This window comes from Rhinoraja longicauda, chromosome 7, assembly GCF_053455715.1.
Source record: "Rhinoraja longicauda isolate Sanriku21f chromosome 7, sRhiLon1.1, whole genome shotgun sequence".
In the NCBI taxonomy this organism is placed as follows: Eukaryota; Metazoa; Chordata; class Chondrichthyes; order Rajiformes; family Arhynchobatidae; genus Rhinoraja; species Rhinoraja longicauda.
The window spans coordinates 67,452,914-67,465,239 of NC_135959.1; the positions used below are offsets into that span (position 1 = coordinate 67,452,914).

The window sequence follows — 12,326 nt, forward strand, 5'->3', positions numbered from 1 at the left end:
GTTGACTCGAATGTAACATCAAATACCCACTGGGCTGATTTATTCTGAAAAATACATAGAAGATTTACAAATATTGGATGAGGAAATGGAAGCACGTCCTTAAATGGACATCCTGGGCGAGCTTAACCGGCCGTTATACAGCTGTGGCTAGCTCTTAATCACATATGAATCATCAATTAGCAGAGCACTATACAAACCAGAGTATAAAAGCCACAAGGAAAATTCAGGAAACAGAAGTATCCTGAATAACCTTCAGTTGAGAAGAGAAAGATGAAGTATTTTTGGTCTCCAGTTTTATTTGTTTTAGTTCATGTAACATGTACTTCTGCTATTCCACGACTGTTCGAAGCTGAGAAAGATGAGAAGGATTGGCAGTTGGCTGAGGTAATGTACAGAGTGCAAGTGAAATGCTGTGAAATTATATTTTCTAGTATAATTTTTTTTTCCTAATAGGTAAAGGCAACATTAACAATGCTAAATCTTTTGTTTTGAAGACTTACCTGAACCAATTCTACAAGCTTGAAGATCAGTCAACAAGAATCATGGGAAAGTCCAAAACCTACAGAACATCAGGTTCATTTTCAGAGAAGATTAGGAAAATGCAAGAATATTTTGGCCTCAGAGTAACTGGCTCTCTAGATGCTGAAACTCTGGGAGTAATGGAAAAACCTCGTTGTGGAGTTCCTGATGTTGCTGAATATAATCACTTCCCAAGAAAACTGAAATGGAAACAGGATTTGTTAACATACAGGTAATCTTATGCACTGTACTTCTGAACAACATTTCAGTGTTTGGGTTGGCTAAATACTGCCAGTAGGATAACAGTGTACAATTTTATTGGTACTCCATTCATCTTAGAAATATAGCTGATTAAGTGACAATTCCTAAACTGCAAATTTACAGAATTTTTTGATTGATTCAAATTGATTTACAGTTTTAATTATACAGACAGCATCACACCCTTAGCCTGCCTGTAATTTTAAAGAACTTATGAATTTATGTACCAGTTGAATATTAAGCTTACTATAGATAATTAGGCTTGTAATTATGTTTAGATAATCTATAAATGGCAAAATAGTTAATAATGCAATGCCATTCAATATGTTTAGAAAGGGACTATTTTAAACTGTGTAGAAAGGAAATACAGATGCTGATATATACCGAAGATAGACACAAAGTGCTGGAGTAACTCGGAGGGGCATGCGGCATCCCGCGAGTTTTATTCATGGCAATTTAAGTTATATCCAGAGATTTCTTTTAAATGCCATGTCTTTTTCCATCTCCATAATTCAATCATTTAAACAAAATATTTCTACATCTTTCCCCTGTTTGAGCTTGTTTAATTACTCAATTTAATGATCTCTTTTATTTCTGTTTGTTTTTCAATCTTTCGATCATGCTGTTGAAAAATGTAGATTTTATATCCTTATATTCCCCATGCCTCAAGATACTCTATTTGTCAAACCCATGTCAAACCCAGCTCACGGCTCCAACAATTTGTGGCACAAGAAATCTTCAAGTTGAAGAGAACAGGATGAATTTAGCTGGTGGCATATGCTGAGAAAAGTCCTACTCCAGCAAGGTTTGATCAATTGTATTCAGTACAAATTCTTACTTTGTTGTTTCTTCATTAAAGAATTCTGAACTATACGCCGGATCTTTCACGTGCTGAGGTGCACATGGCAATAGAGAAAGCTTTCAAGGTTTGGAGTAACGTCACGCCTTTGAAATTCAACAGAACCGATGAGGGACAAGCTGATATTATGATCACATTTGGGGCTAGAGGTATGAACAGATTTATTTAAGTTTTTGCTTTTTTAGAATAAATGTTGGCGTCCAAAGTCCTTTAGACTTTACTTTTAATACCTTAGACTTTAGAGATACAGCACGGAAACAGGGCCTTCAACCCACTGAGTCCTTGCTGACCAACAATCACCGTATACTAACATTATCCTACACACGAGGGACAATTTACAATTTTACCCAAGCAAATTAACCTACAAACCTGTCCATTTTGGAAGTGTGGGAGGAAACAGAAGCACCTGGAGAAAACCCACGTGGTCATGGGGAGAACGTGCAAACTTTGTACGGACAGCATCCGTAGTCAGGATCGATCCCGGGTCTAAAGCACTGTAAGGCAGCAACTCTACTGCTGTGCCATTGTACCCGCCCCAACTAATAGAACTTTTTTGAGGAAATATAATATGCATAAACAAAGCAAATAATTAAAATGCTTCAAAAAGGTATCATGATCCGATGAATATTTGAAGTGTCAGACTGTTGATAATCATGACAGTGGAAGGAAACACAGACATTATTGTTATTTATAATATGTGGTAAATAGAGATTGATTCATAAACTAAGAGATTTAAACTTAGGTCTCTAGGTCGATGCCCCAATTCTGGGCCATTGATCTTGAAATGTAACTTTAAATCTCATCATGTCAGTTCGAGAAATTGAATTACTACAATGCAATTAATGTGAAACTTTAAAAAGGTTAGTCTTAGAAATAGTATCCATGATACCACTGATTGTTGGAAAAATACAATGTTCATGAATGCTCTTTAGGGAATAAAGTTTGGTGTCCTTACCTAGTCTGGCTTGTATGTGACTCCAGACCCACTAATGCGAAGGTATCACAAAATGCTGGAGTAACTCAGCAGGTCAGGCAGCATCTAGGAGAGAGGGAATGGGTGAAGTTTCGGGTCGAAACCCTTCTTCAGACTTCAGTCTTCAGTCTGAAGAGGGGTCTCGACCCGAAATGTCACCCATTCCCTCTCTCCTAGATGCTGCCTGACCTGCTGAGTTACTCCAGCATTTTGTGATACCTTCGATTTGTACCAGCATCTGCAGTTATTTTCCTACATAGACCCACTAATGCAGTTGGCTCTTAATTATCTCCTCAGTTCAGGCGGTGTCCAAATTCTGTACATCAATAAATTTATCCGGTGGTGCAAATTTCCCGTTTACTCTGTATTTTCAAAGATGGGATGGTTTCCACACTCCAAAAATACTGACCTGTAGGATTTTATATTCAATTACAAACTGGGGCTAAGGAACCAAATGTCTCTTGCAATGTTACAATTTGCTCGTTAGCTGTGAGACCAATTTGTGAAAAATAAGAGTAAAATGGATCCAAGGCTTCTCATTTCTTCTCAAACCAACTTTGCCAAATAGTTCAGCTGGTGCACCAGAGAGCAGCTCCCTGGTGCTCAGGTTACAGAATTAAGTTCTGCTTCTCCGTCTCCTGTCATCATGTAGAACATTTTGCATACAGTAAGCCTTTCACAGCTTCCAAAATTGTTTTTTGACACATTTTTTCATTATTTCCAGAACATGGAGACGCTTACCCATTTGATGGACCGCATGGCATACTGGCCCATGCTTTCCCTCCAGCTGAAGGCATTGGAGGGGACACTCACTTTGATGAAGATGAAGCATGGACAATAGGATCACATGGTAAAACAATTGACTCCAATTATTAACGTAATAATCATTGGTAAAAATGGGCTTTGACAAATAAGGTTTTTCTGTAAAAGTACCAGTTAAGTTGTTAGCGAGCAACATTAACGAGCAACATTAATTTAAAAAAAAATGTTTTCCCTGGGTTTCTTGATGTAATTTTTTTTTCTGGTGGAGATTTAATTATAAAGAATCATTTTATTCATCATCACTCAGAAATATAATTAGATTACAAGTTGTTAAAGCTCCTCACCATGAACTTTACTAATTCAACACATTAACAGATAAAATGTACTAATACAAATTTTCAGCATGTGAGGAGAAAAAAAAGATTCTATGAAACTTATTACTGCCATATTCCATGCTTTAAAACTTCATTGTTTGTACATTGGTTGTTAATCATTTGAAATATTCATCAGATAGGACCATGTGTTGTAACAGGTTTTAAATCTGCCATCTTGTGATCCTTTTTCCTTAGGGTACAATCTCTTTATTGTGGCTGCCCATGAGTTTGGCCATGCATTGGGACTGGCTCACTCTCAGGATCCCGGAGCATTGATGTATCCAGTGTACGTATTCACACCGATGAAAGAGTTCCGTCTCTCACGTGATGACGTTAATGGAATCCAAGCTCTATATGGTAAGTTTAAGTGTCAAATAAATGCTGAACTATTCCTGTCTTAGTAATCAGTGATGATGCAGATAGTTTAAGCACTGTTTAGTTTAGTTTAGTTTAGTTTATTGTCACATGTACCGAGGTACAGTGAAAAACTTCTGGTACACTGCCAGTGTAGTATTGTAGCATGATGCAAAAAAATTATAATGCAAAATTATGATGCAAAAAAATTATGCTTTGATAGTTGTTTATCTAGAATACAAAAAATTGCCATAAATTAACATTTTAAAGTTTGAAGGTGTTATCTCTCACCTCGATCTATTGGACCTTTGAATTAAATGCAAATTAGAACATTCAGAACAAGTATCAGTGTTTGTACCTTCATCAGCTATATTGCTTAACTGAGATCAGGAAGAAATATCTACAGTTTATTGAACTGACCAGGTGAGGAGTGGTCTTTGTAATTGTTGACTTCAAAGTTAATTGTGTTGTTAAGGAGAAGGGCACAATCATGCACAGTCTTGAAATAAAGGAAGAGTATCTCAAATGGCCAAGAGATGATGGCATGGGTACTTGTATAAACCCCAATGTCCATTAGTTCAGTTAATCAAGATTGGAAGCAATAAACCAGAGTGTTTTACAATTATACTTCTCTGATTTAATGATGTTATTCAGTACTACACAAGCTGTTGACTATTGTTTCCCATTAAATAATAACTTTATCACAAGGGGCAGATCTCTTTAAGACTTATCTTTCACTAGTTGTACACCAGAATGTATGTTGCACACTTTCTCTCCAATGTGAAGAAAGGTCTCGACCCGAACATCACCTAGGTCTTGTTTCCAGAGATGCTGCCTGACCCACTGATTTACACTGGCTTTTTGTGTCTATCTTCAGTGTAAATCAGCATATGCAGTTCCTTCCTATAATATGATCCATTACAGATAGCTAAGTTAAATTTTCTGGCCACAATTTCATTAATTGAAATGTTTGGTACAGCAATATTTTCTCATTATCCTGCAGAAGGCTATGGAAGCATCTGTAGAATGGCGAGATTTCCATCCATAATCCTTTACAGAATTTTCATTGTTCTCTTATAGTAGATGTAGGATTAGTTTGAGAATGGTGTAGCAATCCATTACTTTTATTTCCTCCCATCTCTTAAAGATTGTGATATTACCTTAAAATCAAGTTTACCACAAGCGCATGAACGATTGTAGAGACAGGTCACCACCAACTTTTCCTAGAGTTCTTGCCGGCAACAGCCACATCCTGATGAATGAATAGAATAAAAAGAATCAATGTTTTTAGTATTATTGATCTCCATGAAATCTTGTACAACTAATGCAAAAAATTAGAATGGGTCTGTGATGTAAAATCTACTGTAGTCTGTGAGTGCTATGATAGCATTGAATAGAAACATAGAAAAGAGGTGCAGGAGTAGGCCATTCGGCCCTTCGAGCCAGCACCGTCATTCAATATGATCATGGCTGATCATCCAGAATCAGTACCCCGTTCCTGCTTTCTCCCCATATCCCTTGATTCCCAAAGAGCTATATGTAACTCTCTCTTGAATACGTCCAGTGAATTGGCCTCCACTGCCTTCTGTGGCAGAGAATTCCACAGATTGACCACTCTCTGGGTGACAAAGTTTTTCCTCATCACAGTCCTAAATGGCCTACCCCTTATTCTTAAACTATGACCTCTGGTTCTGGACTCCCCCAACATTGGGAACATTGTTTCTGCATCTAGCCTTCCAATCCCTTAAGAATTGTATATGTTTCTATAAGATCCCCTCTCATCCTTCTAAATTCCACTCCCTCAATAGCAGGAATGTCCTTCCTCAAACTAGGAGACCAAAACTGCATACAATATTCCAGGTGTGGTCTCACCAGGGCCCTGTACAACTGCAGTAGGACCTCCTTGCTCCTATACTCAAATTCTCTCTCTATGAAGGTCAACATGCCATTTGTTTTCTTCACTGCCTGCTGTACCTGCATATTCCACATTGTTTACAATATGTTTATTTACTTTTCACAAGGTTCATCAAATGAAGTGCATCCACCACCAGCAGAAACGCCTGATGTCTGTGATCCTTATTTGTATTTTGATGCTGTTGCTGGTCTTCGTGGAGAAACATTATATTTTAAGGACCGGTATGAAATTTGCAAAATATCTGAGAACAGTGCTTTTAATAACATTAATATAGTTTCATGTTGCAAATGTTTTCGCAGAGATATTTGACTAAATTGTTCGCCAAACATTCTTGCTGTTTTATTATTGAATGGTAAATGCATTGTTGTCTACTGATCACAACAAGTCAAGTTACTGCTCCCATCAGAGTTTGGTATTGCTCGATTATTGTCACTTGTACTGAGATACAGTAAAAAGATTTGTTTGTGTAGTATCTGGTCAAATCATAATATATATGATTTTTTATCGTAATAACAATATATATCTGGTATTTTACTTGTTGCATTGCCAGTTGTACTCTTGAATGATTTGATTATATATATTATATATAAAGTATGATATGTATAATATGATATATATAATTATATATATATATATATATATATATATATATATATATATATATATAAAATTCTATAAATATATATTCTACATATATATCAAATCATATGTGAGCACAACAGGCTGTGCAAAGAGAAAGATACCAGAGTGTAGAATATAGTGTTACAGTATTATAGTATTACAGAGAGAGTTACAGAGAGCTCTTAATGATAGCGGAGTCAGGGGGTATGTGGAGAGGGCAGGAATGGGGTACTGATTGTGAATGATCAGCCATGATCACATTGAATGATGATGCTGGCTCGAAGGGCCAAATGGCCTACTCCATCACCTATTTTCTATAGTTACAGACAGAAAGTCAAAGGTCCACAATGAGGTAGATTGGAAGTTCAGGACTACACCCTGCCTTATACAAGATCTGTTCAGTACTCTGATAACAATGAGGAAGAAGGTGTTCCTGAATCTGGTGGTATATGCTTTCAAACTTAAGTATCTTCTGCCTGACGGGAGAGGGGAGCAGAGGGAATGATGGGGTGAAAAGGGATCTTGATCATGTTGGCTGCTTTGTCAAAGCAGTGTGAAATGTAGGTGAAGTGGAAGTGGGGAGGCTGATCTGCGCAATGGACTGGGCTACATCCACAACTGTCTTTAATTTCTTGCAGTTTTGGGCAGAGCTGTTGCCAAACCTAGCTGTGATCTACCCCGACAGGATGCTTTCTGAGATGCAACTATAGCATCTGGGAAGTGTCCATGAACTTTCTGAGTCATCTGGGGATAGAAGCATTGGTGTGCTTTCTTGACCGTAGCTTCAATGTGGGTGGTTGTTCCAGGCCAAATTGTCAGTGACATTTATGCATAGGAACTTGAAGCTGTTGACCATTTCCACTTTGGTACCATTGATGCTGATGGGGTGTGCACTCCACCTCATATCTTGAGTCAGTAACTAGTTAGATGTGTCAATAAATATTTTGTAGAAGTAGTGCTGATTCAAATCAGGGTGAAGAAGGTAGATGGACTGTATGAGCTTCTGTTCTTATTGTTCTTATGCTCAACAGAAGAAACAATGAAAACTGGTCTGAGCAATGAATGGGAACAGGGGGAAATGGCAGGCTTCTATAACCTGACAACATCTCATAGACCTCTGCACCCAGTGAAATGTTTTTTAACTGTGTTTCATTTTGTAATGTAGAAATGATATTCATTTATGGAATGCATCACTTACCAGTTTTAATATCAGTATGTGAAGTACTTAAAATAATATATTATTTGAAATTATTTGTTGATATTGAGTTAAATAGACAGTCAAGTATAACATATATCGAGGAACATGCCAATGTTGTATTTCTCATTTGGGCTATTTACACATTCTGATAATCTTTTGTTATTTTACTAGGTTTTTATGGAGGAGTCATTCACATCTCCCTGAGAGTGAGCTTGTTTTAATTAAATCATTCTGGCCAAGACTTCCTGTCAGGATTCATGCCGCGTACGAAAATCAGCACAATGGTTTACTCATTGTTATTAAAGGTGAGCCCTGTTTCTTAACTTTTCCGAACAATACAGCAGTAGAATCATGGCCCAGATAATGATAGAAACAACAAAAATGCAGTGAAGTTAGGCCTTTCAAAAAGGCGGAACACATTCATACGTGATTCTTAGTCTTTTTCTTCAGATATCTTGTTTAACAGTGTAGGAGGGAATTTCATGCTACATGTAAAGCCAGATACCTTGTATCTGGCTTTACTCAGATAGGCACAGACACAAAATAAAACAGCTCGTAGATCAGTGGTGAGTCTAACGAACAAGTCGGCTTATTGAAGGCCTTAATAGTGCACACTGGCAAAACTCTCTGAGAGAACCAAAAGAGTTTCAAGGATTCACAGTACCTACAACACTTTTATATTCTCATGACACAATGGTTACTTGTGGATTTCAAATAGGTCATCATTGTTCAATGTCTCTGTAACCTTTCATCTTTGTCTTTCCCCAGAGTTATCTTTGACCTTATGTTTCCTGTTATTTAGTATACCACTCTCCCCATTTGTACCATAAATGTCAATATCCCTTTGTGGAGAATTGATGGAGTCAGTTTATTAAAAGCGGCACGGTAGCGCAGCGGTAGAGTTGCTGCTTTACAGCGAATGCAGCGCCGGAGACTCAGGTTCGATCCTGACTACGGGTGCTGCACTGTAAGGAGTTTGTACGTTCTCCCCGTGACCTGCGTGGGTTTACTCCGAGATCTTCGGTTTCCTCCCACACTCCAAAGACGTACAGGTATGTAGGTTAATTGGCTGGGTAAAATGTAAAAAAAAAAAAAAATTGTCCCTAGTGGGTGTAGGATAGTGTTAATGTACGGGGATCACTGGGCGGCACGGACTTGGAGGGCCGAAAAGGCCTGTTTCCGGCTGTATATATATGATATGATAATTGCTGGCTACAGTGACTAAAGTTCAGCTGTAATCTCAAGGTTTCAACGGATAAGAATCTAGACAGAACTGCCAACAACTTTCTCCCCTCAATAGATAAGGAAGCCTGCTTTTCACCAGAGTGTATTAGTTTTAGCTAGTTGCAAACCCCAGTGCTTATTTTAATTGATAGCGGTGCTGTGAAGGCCAAATACATTGGCACCGCTATTTATTCCCGTCCTAACATTATGTTGGCCATTTTTCCTATCATGCTTCCCCAGTATGTGAGCTCTTGGGTTAAACAGATTACAACCTACTCATTTTCCTTATTATTTTCAAGATTTCCGACCACAACATTGTGGGCTGTTAACACAATAATCATTTTTTGGTTTGCGACTGTAAAGATGCACGATGTTAAGGACAGTGTACTCTCAATAGACAGAGTTATCATAAGATATTTTGCAGAATTGCCTGATTTGCAAAAAGCCATCAGGGAGAGAGCGCACAGTCAGGGGAGGCTTGGAAATTGGTGACTGTGTTATGCCCTAATGAGAGGCTGCCCCCTGGAGGAGTTATTTAAAGGGGAAAACTTTTGCTGATATGCAGATACCAACTTGTGTCCTGTAATCCAATAGGAATGAAATACTGGGCCATCGATGGCTACAACATCATGCCGGGATATCCAAAGTCCATCTACAAATTTGGTCTTCCAAAACACATCAGGAAAATAGATGCCACTGTTCATATTGAGAAGACTTCAAAGACATTATTCTTTGCAAGAGGCCAGTACTGGAGGTAATGGTTTGTTGTATAAAAAAACATTTATGCACCTATTTTAGCCTGAATGTAGCATTACCTGGCACCTGTTTTTGGCTATTGGTACTATTGTTACACACCTGTTTTGTAGCTCAAACTACATAAAATTTGGTTGCCTAAAATAGATCACTGTGATTATTTCTGGGTGAGCTATAAGGGATTCCTGGAAAAGAGATGAAACCTCTTGCAAAGATGTAGTCCGCAGTGCACGCCAGGTGACCCTCCTCAATTTCAAATGTTAACACCAACGCGCTGTATCAAGGATATTGTGAGAGAACCCAGAGGTGACGTTTTCTTGCATTGTGCTGTATCTGCCCACTGCCACTGATTGTAACCCATTAAGTGGCTTACTACAAAATCTCTATTTCATCCTGAATGATACCTCACCTGAAGAATTGAAAGTTCTGCATAAAATGCATTTTTTAATGTGAGGATCTCCCCTCAGCAAGTGCAACCAGAGCAGCCGGATAATTTTTGGGAAGACTTGACATTTCTTCCGGTTTGACCTCATCCCAGGCATCTTATCACTCGGGGAGGATGCCACTGCAACCATTTCTTGTTAAGATATTCATACTGGACCTAGCTAGCCTCTTGCCTCTCCTTACCCCCATCCTCTCCCTCTTCCTGGCGCACCTCCATTTCTTCCAAGGCAGCTGCAAATGGTATTGCTGCTGTGCAGATAGAGCGTGTACCCTTAAAGGTCAGCATCCTCTTTGGTTCCTGCAAAGTAAAGTGAAAGGAGAAATAAGCACTGAGTGAGGAAATTCCATAGGGAATGGCACGGATCGCTTTCCAACAATTGTTTTTAGTTGCAAATGTCATGTACCATGTCTTAAATACTTTTTGGTCAATTCTGTGATTTTTGTTTTTCCAGGTAAAATATTGTCCAGTTTCTAGATGTTTCGGTTGATTGTGCATCTCTTCACCTATCTTTTTGTCTTTTAGCTACGATGAAGTGAAACAGAGCATGGATGAAGGTTACCCGCGACGGATCATGATTGACTGGCCAGGAATCCCTTCCAGGCTGGATGCAACATTTGAACGTCATGGTAAATTTAGATACACATATTCATTTCATATATTGAGACTTTGAAGTGTTGGTGGTCTTTTTATTTCAGTTACTAAAGCAACATTTGACCACCTCTGCAATGAAAATCTACACATGTCAAAGTGGTGAAATGATGGACCAGGCACCTACATCTACATTTAATTCAAATGTTCACAGATCAATAATTTTAGTTAAAGGATCATTGCACTCAGCTTCTTAAACCTCACTTAATTAATCTGATAATCCTGTGCATTGTGCAGATCATAATAGTTCCAGGTTGATCCCTGGTCTAAACAGTGATGTGACTTAAGCAGATCAGTATTGGGTCAGTGCAATTTAATTAAATGTTTCTGGTTTATGGGCAATCATGTCATATATTCATATAGGTAGATACAAGGAACTGCAGATGCTGGTTTACAAAAAAAGGCAGAAAATGCTGGAGTAACTCAGCGGGTCGGGCAGCATCTCGGGACAACATGGATAGGTGACAGTTTAGGTTGGGACACTTCTTGAGATGTTTTTACTAGAACACTAAGCAATGTCATTCTATGCAGCAGACAATAATAAAGGCTGCAACAAATGGATCTTTTATTTTCTTTTACTTCTTCACGGTAAGGATAAACAATGATTCAGAGGTTTTCTTTAATGAAAAGGCAGTAAGTGCAGGACATGTCCCATTGTGACTGATCCACAGAACGTTGTTGGGAATCTGAGAAAAATGATGCAAATAGCAATTTATGTCTCTTCTTTGGTATTTCTTAACATTAAGGTTCAAGTGAATTAATCTGCTGATTTTATTGCCCCGCCTACTTTGATATCAAAGTTCAAATTTAAGCATTGCCCTGTTTCCAAAACAAAGTTACAATGCAAATTTGAAACCATTTTTCTTTCAATACCATAGGTCCAAGCACATCACACAAGACACCTCATACTAGTAATTTCAGTTCGTACCTTTCATAATTTATACAGATTTTCTAAGTTGAATCAGGACCAAAATGTATCTTGCTAAAATATGTTATAAATGTGAATGCAGAAATAAAAATGCATATCTGGAAACATTGGTTGAAACTGATTGTGTGACCTCAGTTGAATGTTATCTTTTACATGTTTTGCAGGATATATTTACTTCTTCTCTAGATCGTCTCAGTTCATCTTCAGCAAAAGTGAGCAACGCGTCGTTTCAATACAAAGAATCAATTCACTGTTGGGATGTTAAATGCCTCGACATATCAAACTGTGTCAAATAATCTAATTCGAGCATCTTTGCAGTAAGAGGCAATTTTTTGGGCCTTTGCTAGTTTAAAATCAAACAACAAACCAGAATATAATAAAAAATGCTTCGCCGTGTACCTACTTGTACAACATAAAGTAAAAACTGATAATCTGGCATTCTTGGGATATTGGCAGGGTGGACCCACAGATATTCTGAATTATTACGATGTTATC

The 12,326-nt window shown here is 38.0% G+C and overlaps 1 protein-coding gene across 1 annotated transcript; it reads left to right on the forward strand.

The window, feature by feature from the left end:
• Window positions 1-270: 270 nt before the first annotated feature.
• On the forward strand, window positions 271-12,096 carry LOC144595356 (collagenase 3-like). The gene is made up of 10 exons (XM_078402782.1): window positions 271-384; window positions 495-751; window positions 1,637-1,785; window positions 3,334-3,459; window positions 3,941-4,102; window positions 6,121-6,235; window positions 8,005-8,138; window positions 9,652-9,811; window positions 10,778-10,881; window positions 11,996-12,096. Exons 1-10 carry the CDS (start codon window positions 271-273, stop codon window positions 12,094-12,096), a joined length of 1,422 nt encoding a protein of 473 aa, XP_078258908.1.
• Window positions 12,097-12,326: the final 230 nt, after the last annotated feature.